A 15161-nucleotide genomic window follows, 5' to 3' on the forward strand; every position below is an offset into this window, starting at 1 on the left:
CTCTAGTCCTTGTACCATTAACTAATGGGAACATCTTTTCCTGTCTACCTTATCCAAACATGACATCATCTTGTATACCTCTGTCAAATCTCCCCTCAATCTCCTTTACTCCATTAAAAACAATCCCATCTTTTCCAAACTAACTTTGTCGCTAAAATCCTCCATCTCTGGGACCATTCTGGTCAATCTCCTCTGCACCCTATCAAGGACCCTCACATCCTTCCGAAACTATGGTGAACGGAACTGGATGCTGTACTCCAGTTGGGGCCTAACCAGAGCTTTATAAAGGTTCGGCATAACTTGCCTTCTTCTGTACTCACCACCTCTGCTTAATTTAGAATAGTCAGTATGGATTTGTTAAGGGAAGATATTGTTTCACCAACTTGATCGAATGTTTTGAAGAAGCAACAAGGAAGATAAATGAGGGTAGTGCAGTTGATGTGGTCTGCATGGATGTTAGCAAGGCTTTTGACAAGGTCCTACATGGCAGACTGGTTCAAAAAATAAAATCCCACGGGATCCAGGGAAATGCAGCAAGGTGGATACAAGATTGGCTCAGTGGCAGGAAAGAAAGGGTAATTGTTGACGGCTGTTTTAGAGACTGAAAGGCTGTTTCCAGTGGCGTTCCACAGGGCTCAGTGCTGGGTCCCCTGCTTTTTGTGGTGCAAGTTAACGATTTGGACGTAAATGTAGGGGACATGATCAAGATGTTTGCAGACGACACGAAGATTGGCCGTGTGGGAGATAGCGAGGAGGATAGCTGTAGACTGCAGAAATATATTGATGGCCTGGTCATATGGGCAGAAACGTGGCAAATGGAATTCAACTTGGAGAAATATGAGGTGATGCATTTGTGGAGGTCAAACAAGGAATACAGGAATAATGTCAAAATACTGAGATGTGTAGAGAAAGTGAGGGACCTTGGATTGAATGTCCACACATCCCTGAAAGTAGCAGCAGAGATCGATAAGGTGGTTAGGAAGGCAGATGGAATCCTTTCCTTTATTAGCCCAGGTACAGATTACAAGAACAGGGAGGTTATGCTGGAACTGTATAACTCATTGATTAGGCCACAACTTGAGTGCTGTGTACAGCTCTGGTCTCCTCAGTACAGAAAGGATGTAATTGTACTAGAGAGGGAACAGAGGAGATTTCCGAGGATGTTGCCAGGAATAGAAAAATGCAGCTATGAAGAAAGATTGGATAGACAGGGGTTGTTCTCCTTGGAACAGAGAAGGCTGAGGGGTGATCTGATTGAAATGAACACAATTATAACGGGCCTGGATAGAGTGGAGGTGAAGACTCTATTCACCATAGCATCGAAGAGGGGGAATAGAGTTAAAGTGATTGGTAGAAAGATCAGAGGGGAGATGAGAGTGGTGGCGGTCTGGAATTCACTGCATGAAAGGATAGTTGAGGCAGAAACACTTAACTCATTCAAAAATCGTCTGGATATGCACCTTAAGTGCTGTAATCTGCAGCTCTACGCACCAAATGCTGGAAGGTGGGATTGGAATAGGTGGATCATTTTCTGGCTGGCGCAGACAAGATGGGCCAAGTGGCCGATTTCTGTGCCTTAACTTTATATGATTCTACTAGAATACAAGAATGCTTCCAGGGATTGGGGTGTTTTAGTTACAAGGTTAGTTTGGAGATGATGGAGTTGCTCTCCCTGGAGTAAAGGAGATTGAGAGAGATTTGAAAGAAGTGGACAAGATTATGATAGGTTTAGGTAAGATAGATAAGGAAAAACTGTTCCCATTAACTGATGAAACACGGACTAGGGGACACAGATGGAAGGTTTTGGGTAAGAGATGCAGGGGGAATTTGAGGAAGAACTTTTTTACACAGTGGATGGTAATGAGCTGGAACTCACTGCCCGTGAGGGTGGTGGAAGCCAAGACAATCAGTGATTTCAAAAGGAAATTGGATGGGCACCTGAAGGACATGAATTTGCAGGGATACGAGGATTGAGTGGGGGAATGGGACAGACTGGATTGTTACACAGAGAGACTCATGGAGAGTCCGACTGGTCTCCTCCTGTGTCGTAAATGACTCTATGACTCTCTGTGACTATGTTGGATATGCCGCCCACTCCTGCCTGGGGAAAGATCCGGATGCAGTGAAGATAAATGAAACTGTGACTTTAACAGCCACCGATAACTCCGTCCTCACCCTGGTGTGAGGCTCCAGGTCGTGTTACAAGAGTTGATACAGCTCTGTGACCACTTCCTTATTGAATCAGAGTCACCTCACACACTGCTCCTGGATTAGATGTAGGTAGGGAAAATGCTCTTGGGAAAAACGGGTTGGAAGGCCAGAGCCCCCTCCTCCTCCCTCTTTACAGAGACTCCTCTCTCTGCAGACTCTGCTCCATTTGTTGGTCATGTTTCAGACCCAGAGACACTGTAACTACAGTCCCCATACCTCGTCCAGAGTTGGGTCACCAAATCCACTGCCCTCCCTGAATGTCTGCAGCAGCTCACAACACATCCTCCAGAAAACTATCCACAGCACCTCCACTAACCTTACAATGGCAGAAGTAAGTCAAACCTGTAAGTTGGATGCCTGATCCTTTGAAATAACTTTGGGGGGTGTCAGTGGGGGAGGGTGGGGTGGGGGTTCCTCATGCTGCTGAATCTATGCTCTGCTAAGAGTGACTTACACAGGTGGTCAGTGGACATGCACAGACCAAGTTTCAAAATCGTACATCAGTGCTGCTAAAATGGCTGATTGACATCAGTACAAGCCCTTCCTCACACTAACAACACATACATGGCACCCAGGCTAGATCCCTGCCCAACATGGGACACTGTGCTGACCACACTAAAAGTGACCAGCTGTCAGTTCACATCATTTTATGGATCTAGGTTTCTGTAATGATGGCACCGGTGAAACCGCAGAGTGAAAACCACAGCTGGCGGAGATAGAGAGGGAAAGCAACTCACTTTAAAAATGGAATTGGTAGCAGACTCAAAGGCATAAGATTTACAAGACTATGGGGAATGGACAGGGGAATGGGATTAATTGGACAGGTGAGGACACGGAGGGATTCATACACAATGCTGAGAATATTAAAATTAAGGTTCTGCCAGACCGAGAGGCACTGTTGATCAGTGAGCACAGGGGTGATGTGTGATCGGTATTTGGTGTGAGATAGATATAGGCAGCAGAGTTCTGGATGGGCTGTGGTTTATGGAGATTTAAAACTGGAGGGCGGCCAGGATATAATTTGAAGAGTCAAGTGTGGATTTAACAAAGATACGATGAGGGTTTACGCAGCTGGTAGGCTGAGGCAGATATTACAGAGGTGTTATTCGTTTCAAGGAAACACAATATGCCAATGAGGAATTTTAATTCATCAGTTGGAAACTTACATTAAAGTTTTAATGGAAAGAATCCTGCAGAAAACTGGCAGCCAAGATGGCCACTGCAATTTGTATCTGAAGCACCTTTTCACTTTCCAACTTCTCCAACAGGAGACACATGTCTGATGAGCCTGGACACAAAATAATGGCTTGCTCTTGAGACTGAATTTGCTAAGATTGCATTCATTTGCATGGAATTCAAGGACATCCTGACACACTGACTTTTGAAAGCGTAAACTACTCCAAGTGTAAATAATGGCATCCTGAGCCCTGGGGTGATGGAAATTCCTCACCTTGAATCTCATTAGAAGGCTCCAGAAAATATATTGAGGCAGCCATGAGATCGTCTGACCATTTCTGTGAAAGCTGGGAGTTTCCCCTGGACAAAGACAGACAAGACAGTGATTCAAAATGGAAGAAGCAGAAGGTTGGTTTCCTTCCCCCCTCCCCGAGCACCACCGCACATGCGCCCCCCTCCCAACCAACCCCAAGCCCCGTTCTCTTTCTGTCTCTCTCCAGATGACATCACAAGTTTGAAAACTATTTGCGACTGTGGACCTTCCAAACCTACAGATTGCTACAGACTGAGGCACCAGGGGAAAAAGGCCACCTACCAGTCTGCCTTCAAGAAAATCCTGAGCCATGTGGATCAGCCACAATGGGCACCTCGACCAGTCAAAGACTTCAAGAGTCCAACTTCAGCCGGAGGATCAGGGAATTATCAAACCTCACAGACTGCATATTATGTTTTGATTTATTCTGGACTCTAATCCAGCCACGATTTTGCTTCTCATTCTGTAATATATTTGTGTACGTGAGATTCCTGTGTCAGTGGCAGCATAACTGTATAACTTACATTTTTATTATTTTATTTTGATCGTGTTTAGATGTTAAGTGTACTAAACTCACCTCTTTCATGTTTAAACGCAAGAAAGCCTTTCCGATTGGTTCCTTCACTATCACACCAAAGGTAAAAAGTAAAACATCACAAAAATGGTAAATACATTCACGGTTAAAAAAGACCAAACACTATTGCGGTCAATTAAGAGGAAGGACTGTGACCCCTCCTCACCTGGCTGTAACAATATGAAGGGTTGGAGATGGAGTTAATATGGGGGTGAACTGAGCTCAACATTAAAGATACCAGAGGCTGTAAACTTCCTGGTTCAGCCTCAGTGAGGGGATTGCAGATTGTGGAGAGGGAGTAGAGTTTGTGACAGAAAGTGAAGACAATGGATTCAGTCTTCTCACGATTTAAATGACAAGAACACTAATTCAGTGAAATATGGTTTATGAATCTATTAGTTGGATACAGAGACTTACCGGGGACACCAATAATAGCGAGGCTGGGATAGTAAATTGTTTGAATCATCTTTAGTGCATAATAGATCCGCCGTTCTAATGTTAGCCAAGTATAATTTGCAGTAACTGAACCAAACCAAAAGGAGAAACTCCTGCTGTCCATTGCTGTAACATTCCAATCTATTGTTCTCAGATTCTGACCCATTGTTGTAACATTCCAATCTATTGTTTTCAGATTCTGACCCATTGTTATAACATTCCAATCTAATGTTCTCAGATTCTGACCCATTGTTGTCACATTCCAATCTAATGTTCTCAGATTCTGACCCATTGTTGTAACATTCCAGTCTTTTGTTCTCAGATTCTGATCTATCCTCTCCCTCTCTCTGGAGCCACTGATCCCTGTAAGTGCCGGGTTTGATGCTCCAGCTGACACTATGGGTAAGACATTAAATGAAGACCCTTATTAATAGAAGAGGGGAACCCTCCAGTGACACAATTAGTCTCCAAAGAGACTGACATTAATTACAGTCACTGAACAAACAGGTTGAATTAACCCCTTTCAATCCAGTACTTTTGCACCACAATAAAGTGGAACATTTAGCTGGTCTGGATGGGATGTGTGAGGGTTGCTGAAGGAAGGAATGGTGGAAATAGCAAAGGCACTGGCCAGAAGTGTTGTAAATGTTACATCCTCTTTTGAAAAGGAGAGATTAGATAAACGAGTGCTCGTCCTGAGATATAGATAAATATATAAATGACATAGACTTAGAGTAAAACAAAAACATAATTTCAACTCTTGCAGATGACATGTAAATCATAAATGCTGTCATTAGTGTGGTAGATAGTACCAGTATTAAGGAGGACATGGACAGTCTGGTGGTGACATGAGAATACACAAGGTGACTGAAATCTAACACATAGAATTGGGGAAGTGGTTATTTTGGCAGGGATAATAAGGGGAGTGAATAGAAACTGAACTGCACCATTTAATAGATGGTACAGGAGCACAGAGACTGGGTGTGTATGTACAGACATCTTCGATGGTGGCTGGACAAGTGGTGAAGGATTTAAAAAGGCATAGGGGATCGTTAGCTTTAGAACTAGAAGCAAAGAATTAAAAAATAACAACACAAGAACATTCTGCGAAGACTAGATAAATGACTGTTTAAGCCTCAGCTGGAATATTGTGTCCCATTCTGGACACCACACTTTATGAAGGATTTCAAGGCCTTGGAGATGATGCCTAGGTGATATACTAGAATGGTAACAGGGATGAGGGACTTCAGTTATGTGGAGAGAAGCTAAGATTGTTCTCCTTCGAGCAGAGAAGATAAAAGGGAGATTTAATCGAGGGGCTCAAAATGATGATGTGTGTTTCTCGAATAAATAAGGAGAATCTGGTTTCACTGGATGAAGGGTCAGTAACCAGTTTAATGTTGATTAACAAACAAACAGAGGAGAGATGAGGAGATTTTCATTTCTTTATACAGCGAGTGTTTATGATTTGGAATTCACTTCCTGAAAGGGTTGTGGAAGCAGATTTAACAGAAACTTTCAGTCGGGAATTGGATCAATACTAACAGGGTGATTTACTGGACTGGGAGAAAAGAACAGGGGAGAGGAATCATTGGAAATCTCCTTCAAAGAGCTGGAACTGGTACGATTTGTGGAATAGTCTCCTCCTGTGCTGTGTGATTCTCTGACTGTCTGATAACAGAAACCATTGAGTACGTATCTCACGTGCACAATTAACATTCAGCAGTTTTTAATCCCGAGATTAATCGTTACTTGTTTTCTGATGAAGACAACAACAGAAAGACAAACACAAGGAGCTGGTGAGGTAAATTGTGTTGACAATTTGTTTATTGAGTTATGACGTCTCTCTCTGATCACAGACCTCGCCTGGTTTCAATCAGTCAATGACAAACTCATTGATTTTATTGCTATTTTATTTCTTGTCTATTTGTTCTCATGATATGGGTGATACTGACAATGCTGGCATTACTTCCCCATCCCTGGTTACCATGAAAAAATGGTGGGCCTTCATCTTGAACCACTGCAGTCTGTGTTGTGAAGGTTTTCCCTCAAACAAACTAACATCTAGATTTTGAGGAGGCAGTTTCATTACTGAGTAGTTCGGAATGAGTTGGGTCAGAAACCTAGGATTAGAATTTTAAAATCGAGGCTTTACTGGATAAGGAACCAACGTAAGTCAGTGAGCACAGGAGTGAGGGATGAACGGGACTTGGTGTAAAGGCCTGTAACCCGACCCGAACCCGATGGGACCCGACGACATGTGTCGGGCCACTCTTCCGAACTCGACCTTTGGGCTTGGATCTGCTCCCATGTCGTTCTGTCGGGTTCGGGCCGGGTTTTTGTTCGTGAGCTGAGCAGGCCTTTATCTTGGTGCGAATTTGGATGGGAATTTTATTTGTGCTGAATTTTATGGCAGGGGCAGCACGGCTTAGATACAGAATAAAGCTGCCTCTAAACTGTTAAGTTAAACACTCCCAGGACATGTACAGCATGGGGTTAGATACAGAGTAAAGCTCCCTCTCCACTGTCCCCATCAAACACTCCCAGGACATGTACAGCATGGGGTGAGATACAGAGTAAAGCTCGCTCTCCACTGCCCCATCAAACACTCCCAGGACAGGTCCAGAATGGAGTTAGATACAGAGTAAAGCTTCCTCTGCACTGTTCCCATCAAACACTCCCAGGATAGGTACAGCACTGGGATTGGCTGCTCTCTGATTTGGGAGCCTGAGTGTTGAGAGCCTCAACGAGGTGCAGCTGAGAGTGCTGGTGGCAGTTGGAGGTTGCAGAGGTGGAGAGAGGAGCTGCACTGAGCAAGGGAGAGCAGCTACCAACAAGCAGAGGAAAACTCCAACAACAGTCTCCATTAAAGAGAAGAAAGGGACATTTTTTGGAAACAAGGCTTTGTCTGGAGGTGGGTGCTGAACACCAGTAATTTACTTTGGACTGTTGGGGGACGAACAAGTGGCTGGAACAACAAGGGGTGGGGCTGCCAATTCAGCAGGAATCTGTGCTGCTGCAAAAGCACACAGGGAAGCTTCCTCCCCACCCCAATTGCCAAGCCAGGGTCAGCTGAAGCTGCCCAGCTAAACAGACGGAAGGGGATAGATAGTGCCTGGGCAGCTTCAGCTGACCCAGGTGAAGACGACTCCCCCAACCAGAAGACCGGAAGACCAACTTCAAAGACTGTTTGTTTTAAGTGTACTGTGAGCACCACCTCCAGAAAGCAAGTCATCCCTTCCAGCCTGCCTTTGCCTCTCCTCTCTTACCTCAGCCTCTCCACTAACCTGTTGTTTGTTTGTTTGTCTTTTCAAATTTTTCTGTGAGTCGCTGTTATTTAGTGTGCAAGTCCACAATTTGGGGTGGGTTTAGCTCTTAGACCCATGGCAAGCCCTTCATCACCGGTGGCGGGGCCCTCTACTACCTATGCAGCTGCAGCTTCTGTGGCTGCCCACGTGGCCCTGTCACCCTTTAAATTATTGACATGCAGCCATGGGGTGAAGAGCTATCCCCACCCCAACATGTCTATTGAGGCCTGCGTTAAGGCAATGGCCGTGGTTGTCGGCCCCTCGGCCATTGTTGCGGCCTCAAAGATGTATGGGAAGGCTGTGTTCTTTTTGAAGACCGAGCGGGCGGTGTCCCTGGCCCTGAGTAAAGGGCTCACTGTGGGGGGGACCTTCCTGCCAGTGGACCCTCTGGGGGCCACAGCGCATCGGATAATGTTGTCCAACGTCCCACCCTTCATTCCCAGTGAGCTCCTCCTCCCCCACCTGCACCATCTGGGGGAGGTGAGGTCGGGGATCACCCCAGTCCGGCTTGGTCTTCGGGAGCACAGCCTCCAACATGTCTACTCCTTCCGCCGCCAGTTATTTATGCAGCTGGCGCGGGAGAAGGACACGGAGGGCCAATTTAATGTGGAGTTCCAGGGGACGGCCTACCGCGTCTTTTGGACCTCGGACGGGGCGCGGTGCCACGTCTGCAAGGGGGTGGGGCATGTTCGGAAGAACTGCCCCAACCTCCCGGCCGCCAGCTCCACCTCGGCGGCCCAGAGTGGTTCCACAGCACCTCCTCCCACTCCCCCCGCACATCCAACAGACACCGCTCAGTCGGTTCCGGAGGCTGTGGATTTCACAGCCTCTGGCGGGGAGGGGAGCGTCCGTCCGAGCGGAAGGAAGACGCGGGGAAAAAAGAAACATCGTGAGGCGCGTCCCCTGGACACTTTGACCCAACCCGAGCCTGAGCTCAGCCCAAAGCCCATTCCCATGGAATCCACCTGTCCCAGGGCTGGGCTCAGGCCCAGGGTGACTAAAAATGGAAAAAAGGGTGCGGAGGCGGAGGCCTCTGATGACATGCAGGTCTCTGAGTCTCCGCGCCCAAGTGCGAAAAAGAGGAGAAGGCACCCCTCCACATAAATAACACGAGGCCCTGAGGGGCAGGGCCCATCTGTTGGAGGGGAGCCGCCTCCTGTTTCTGGTCCTCGGGTTCACCCTACCGCCACCACCAAGGCTGCAAAGTCCGGGCAGGTGCTCCCTATTCCTCAGGATGGAGGGGAGGGGATGGCCCCGGTACGTGAGGCCCCTCCTGAAGGAGTAACTGGGGCCCTGCTTGTGGTGGGGGAGCCTGGGGAAACCGCCCATTCCGCCACTGCTACTGGGTCGGGTGCCCTGAATGAAGGGGAGGGCGAGGCCCCAGAGGGTCGGGCCTCCCAGCCGGAGTCCACCACCAACCAGGAGACACCCGACCCAGTTATAACTGAGAATGCTGCCCCATCTGCTGGGCCTGTGGGTGCTGGCGGAGCGGGAGATGGCCTCCTCTCGCCGCCTCCAGTCTCGGCTCCGGCTGGTTTCCCGGAGTCCGGAACTTCTGTCTCCCCTGGACCACTCATTGGCCTGGGGATGGAGGTGGAGGGGGGTCCTGAACCGCTGGTGCCTACAGGCTCCAGTTTCACAATAGAACCCAGAGAGGACTCCTCCGACATCGATCCTGGGGGTGGGATCGTGACGGAGGCGGGACCAGCTGGCGCGGCCGGGACGTCCGCCCCACAGTGTGTGGTGGACGTGTCGACCGCTGGCGGTGACGACCCGGAGGAGGATGGGGATTCGGTGCGGTGCACGGAGGATGATCTTGATTCCATCGCCAGTGAGGTGGTGGAGTCCCTCGTGCCTCCCACCGAATCTCCTCTCATCCCCACGGCGGAACTCCGGGATTTCCTCGCGGCTTGCAGAGGTTGCCGCAATAAAGTTCAGCTGGCCCTCGACCGTTGGTCGAATCTGGCGCTGATCATCCAGTCCGTCCGTGCCGCCCTTAAGATAGCGGGCAAGCGCGCGGACGTGAAACTGGTTGAGAGGCGCCGTTTTAATGTGTTCCTCAATGGGTTGCTGGGGGAGTGGAGGGCCAGGTGCACTTCCACTCCCTCCTCACAGTGAGGTGTTGGTGACGGGTTTTAAGTACCTTTGACATGAAGATAACCATAGCCAGCCTCAACATCAACGGCAGCAGAGGGGCTCACCGCAGATTTCGCAATCTCTCAGTCCTTAGGGAAGGGAGATACGCGGTGAGCTTTCTGCAGGAAACACACACCGTTCCGGGAGGCGAAGCCACCTGGCTCCTGGAGTGGCAGGGTGGGGTCTACATGAGTCACCTCACCCCTATTTCTAGTGGGGTGGCTATCTTGTTGGCCCCGACTTTTCAGCCGGAGATCTTGGGGGTCAAGGAGCTAGTGCCGGGCCGCTTGCTCCACCTCGCCCATCGCCTGGGTAGCGTGCCGCTCCACTTTGTGAACGTGTACGCGCCCAGGCCCGGCGCTTTGCAAGCGCGCTTCTTTGAAGAAGTGTCCGCTCTCTTGAGCTCCATCGATAGCGGCGAGTGCATCATCCTCGGGGGGGATTTTAACTGCACCCTCGAGGTGGGGGATCGCTCCGGTCCCAAGCGCGGCCAAGCGTCGGTGGAGAAGTTGAGGGGACTGATCAGCTCCCTTAACTTGGTGGACGTCTGGCGGAATCTCCATCCCGACTCCAGCGCCTTCACGTGGAGGTCTGGAGGAGGAGGGTCGCGAATCGACCGCCTCTACATTTCGCATGTGTACGTCTCCCGCGTTTCGGCGGCCTCCATGCTGCTGGTGCCGTGCTCGGACCACCGCCTGGTGTGGGCGGAGTTCACTCCGCTCCGCACGCGGGCGGGGTCCGCGTATTGGCACTTTAACAACCGGCTGCTGGAGGACGTGCGATTTCGGGACTCGTTCTGTCGATTCTGGGCCGACTGGAGAAGGAAGCAGGGGGGCTTCCCCTCCTTGAGGCTATGGTGGGATGTGGGCAAGACTCACATCCACGTCTTCTGTCAGGAGTACGCGAAAGGGTCGACCAAGAGGCGGGAAGCCGAGATCGGGCACCTTGAGAGGGAGGTGCTCGACTTGGAATCCCGCCTCGGTCATGCCGTCGCGGACCCGGCCCTGTGGCAGGCGTACAAAGAGAAGAAGGGCGCGCTGAGGAACCTGCAGCTCATAGGGTCCCGAGGCTCGTACGTGAGGTCGCGGATCCAGCTCCTGGAAGATTTGGACTGCGCCTCACCCTTCTTCTACTCGCTGGAAAAATGGCGGGGGGTCCATAAGCAGCTCGTCGAGCTGCTGGCCGACGACGGATCCTCCATCACCGATCCGGAGGGAATGGGCCTCCTGGTCCGGACGTATTACAGTGCGTTGTTCTCTCCGGATCCGTCCAGCGAGGATGCGCGCAGAGTTTTGTGGGAGGACCTGCCGCAGGTCAGCCCGGAGGGCGCCGAAGGATTGGAGGCTCCGCTCACGTTGGCGGAGCTGACTGGCGCCCTCCACCAGCTCTCGAGGGGCAAATCCCCAGGGCTGGATGGGTTGACAGTGGAGTTTCTCAGGGCGTTCTGGGACGTCCTGGGGGACGATTACGCGCGGGTCCTGGGGGAAAGCCTGGCGACCGGGGAGATGCCCCTCTCGTGGCGCAGGGCGGTCATCGTCCTGCTGCCGAAGAGGGGCGATCTCCGCCTGCTTAAAAACTGGCGTCCGGTCTCCCTCCTCAGCACGGATTATAAGATCTTTGCCCGGGCTATGTCTACCCGCCTGGGCTCCGTGCTGGCCCACATGATCCACCCCGACCAGTCCTACACGGTCCCGGGCCGGTCCATCCAGGACAACATCCACCTGGTCCGGTACCTGATCCATCTTTCCCAGAGGACTGGTCAGTCGGTCGCCTTTCTCTCCCTCGATCAGGAGAAGGCGTTCGACAGGGTGGATCACGATTACCTTCTCGGGACTCTGCGCGCTTTCGGACTCGGGCCGCATTTCGTGGCCCGGGTCCGACTTTTATACGCCACCGCAGAGTGTCTAGTCAAAGTTAACGGGTCCTTGACGGCGCCCCTTCGATTTGGGAGAGGAGTGCGTCAGGGGTGCCCCATGTCCGGCCAATTGTATACCATCTGCGTGGAGCCCTTCCTGTGCCTGCTTCGCAGGAGGTTGACGGGATTGGCTCTGCGCGAGCCGGCCATGCGGGTCGTCCTCTCGGCTTACGCCGACGACGTGCTCCTCGCAATCACAGATCCCGTTGACTTGCGGAGGATGCGTGACTGCCAGCAGACCTTTTCTGCCGCGTCCTCCGCGAGGATCAATTGGGAGAAATGTTCCGGACTCCTGGTTGGTCAGTGGCGGGTGGACTCCCTGCCGGAGGAGATGACAACTTTTGCGTGGAGCACCAAGCACCTCCTCTATCTGGGAGTCCACCTTAACCCCGCTGAGGAAGCCTGGCCGGCAAACTGGCAGGAGTTGGAGGCGAAAGTCACCGCTCGGCTGGGGCGCTGGACAGGACTGCTCCGAGTGCTTTCCTACAGGGGCCGAGCGTTGGTCATAAACCAACTGGTGGCCTCCATGCTGTGGTACCGGTTGGTCACTTTGGCCCCGCCCCCTGTATTTGCCACCAAGATCCAGAAGAAACTCGTCGATTTCTTCTGGGGCAAGAGGAAACACTAGGTCTCTGCCGCGGTCCTGAGTCTCCCGATCGAGGAGGGCGGTCAGTCGCTGGTGTGCGTCCGCACCCAGGCTGCGACTCTACGCCTTCGGACCCTGCAGAGATACCTGTACGTCGAGCGTCCTCCCAGATGGTGTGCGCTGGCGACGTATTTTTTCCGCCAGTGTCTCTGCCTTCAAGACGACACGCAGCTCCCGGTGGAGTCCGTTAGCGGCGCCTCTCTGAGGGAGCTGCCTGTCTTTTACCGGGATCTTTTCCGAGTCTGGAACATGGTCGCCTCCAGTCAGGGCGCTCCCCCGCCGGCGGAGGAGAGCGCCTCGGCTGTCCGGGCGACCGACTCCGGGGACGGTCCGGCGGGCGGAGGAGCAGCCGAAACCCCCGGGAGGCCCCTCACTGCTGGTGGCGAGGGGGCTCGGGAGTGCGGAGCGATCCCCGCCCAGCTGACCCCCGCTCGGCCGGAACTGCTCATCGGACCCAGGCCCCGAAACCCTCCTCGGGAGCCGCTCCCGCACAACCCGAGCCGCCTCTCGGAAATGCCCTCCGTGCCATTCCAATCGGCGCGGAGGGGTTTCCTGTACGGGCTGCTCCTGCAACTCTCCACTTCCTCGCCCTCGTCAGCCGGCCGGTCACGCCCTGGCATTCCGCGTTGCCATCTGGCAGCGAGGGGAATCCCCGATGGAGGTCTCTCTACGCGGGAGTCTTCCCCCTTTACATCGGGGACCTGGGGTGGAGGGTGCTGCACAGAGCAGTCCCGTGCAATAGGCTTTTAAGTAGGTTCACGGACTCCCAGGCCGGCTGTACTTTCTGCGGCCTGGACGAGTCCGTGTTCCACATTTATATGGAGTGTGCGAGGTTGCAGCCCCTATTTGAGTATCTGAAGGGGCTGCTCCTCAAATTCTGGCTGCACTTCAGTCCCACGCTCCTGATCTTTGGGCACCCGGTGCGGAGGGGCTTGGGCCGGGATCAGGATCTCCTCGTCGGTCTGCTCTTGGGCCTGGCCAAGGTGGCAATTCACAGGTCCAGGTTGCGGGCCGTCGGGGCTTCCGTCCTCCCCGATTGCCTGCCCCTCTTCCGCGGTTACGTTCGCGCCCGGGTGTCCCTGGAAAAGGAGCATGTGGTGTCCGCCGGTACGCTTGAGGCCTTCCGCGACCGGTGGGCACTGCAGGGACTGGAGTGCATCGTCGACGCCGAGAATGGCATTTTAATTTGAGTTTTTTGTTTATTTATCTGGTTTTAATAAAGTTATTTTAAAACTGTAAATATGTATATAAAGGGGGCCTGAGCAATAAAGGCCCCCTCGACATATAAAAAATATATAAAGGGGGCCTGAGGAATAAAGGCCCCCTCGACATAAATAAAAAAAAAAAAACGGGGTTAGATACAGAGTAAAGCTCCCTCTACACTGTCCCCATCAAACACTCCCAGGACAGGTACAGTACGGGGGTTAGATACAGAGTAAAGCTCCCTCTACACTGTCCACATCAAACACTCCCAGGACAGGTACAGTACGGGGTTAGATACAGAGTAAAGCTCCCTCTACACTGTCCCCATCAAACACTCCCAGGACAGGTACAGTACGGGGGCTAGATTAAAAAAAAATGGAGTTAGATGCAGAGTAAAGCTCCTTCTACACTGCCCCCATCAAACTATCCCAGGACAGGTACAGCTCGGGGGTTAGATTAAAAAAAACAGGGTTGGAGAAAAAAATGGGGTAAAAAAGAAAAAAATATGTTAGATACAGACTAAATCTTCCTCTGCACTGTTCCCATCAAACACTGCCAGGACAGGTACAGCACGTGGTTAGATACAGAGTAAAGCTCCCTCTACACTGTTCCCATCAAACACTCCCAGGACAGGTACAGTACGGGGGTCAGATACAGAGTAAAGCTCCATCTACACTGTCCCCAGCAAACACTCCCAGGTCGGGTACAGCACGGAGTTAGATACGGAGTAAAGCTCCCTCTACACTGTTCCCATCAAACACTGACAGGACAGGTACTGGATGAGAGCAACCGATTTAAAGCATTTCTTAATGGGTTGCTGTGGGAGTGGAAGACAAGGTGCACTTCTGCTTCCACCTCACAGTGAAGTGTTGGTGACGGTTCTAAATACCTTTGACATGAAGATAACCATAGCCAGCCTCAGCATCAACGGCAGCAGAGGGTCTCACCACAGATTTCACAATCTCTCAGTCCTCAGGGAAGGGAGATACGTGGTGAGCTTTCTGCAGGAAATCCACACGGTTCTGGGAGACGAATCAAGCTGGTTTCTGGAGTGGCAGGGTGGGGTCTACATGAGTCACCTCACCCTTATTTCTCGTGGGGTGGCTATCTTGTTGGCCCGACTTTTCAGCCAGGTATCTTGGGGGTGAAGGAGCTAGTGCCAGGCTGCTCGCTCCACCTCGCTGTTCACCTGGGCAGCGTGCCGCTCCACTTTGTGAACCTGTACACGCCCAGGCCCGGCGCGT

At 51.6% G+C, this 15161-nt stretch overlaps 1 protein-coding gene across 1 annotated transcript in view; it reads right to left on the reverse strand.

Annotated features, from left to right (window-relative positions):
- The window catches only part of LOC137366792 (probable G-protein coupled receptor 139), a 45927-nt gene extending 41052 nt beyond the window's left edge, over positions 1–4875 (reverse strand). Inside the window, exon 1 of the mRNA XM_068028421.1 lies at positions 4692–4875. Within this exon, the coding sequence (XP_067884522.1) occupies positions 4692–4875 (184 nt within the window). The remainder of the gene's footprint in view (positions 1–4691) is intronic.
- Between the last annotated feature and the right edge of the window lie 10286 nt (positions 4876–15161).

Source organism: Heterodontus francisci, unplaced genomic scaffold (assembly GCF_036365525.1).
Source record: "Heterodontus francisci isolate sHetFra1 unplaced genomic scaffold, sHetFra1.hap1 HAP1_SCAFFOLD_73, whole genome shotgun sequence".
NCBI lineage: Eukaryota > Metazoa > Chordata > Chondrichthyes > Heterodontiformes > Heterodontidae > Heterodontus > Heterodontus francisci.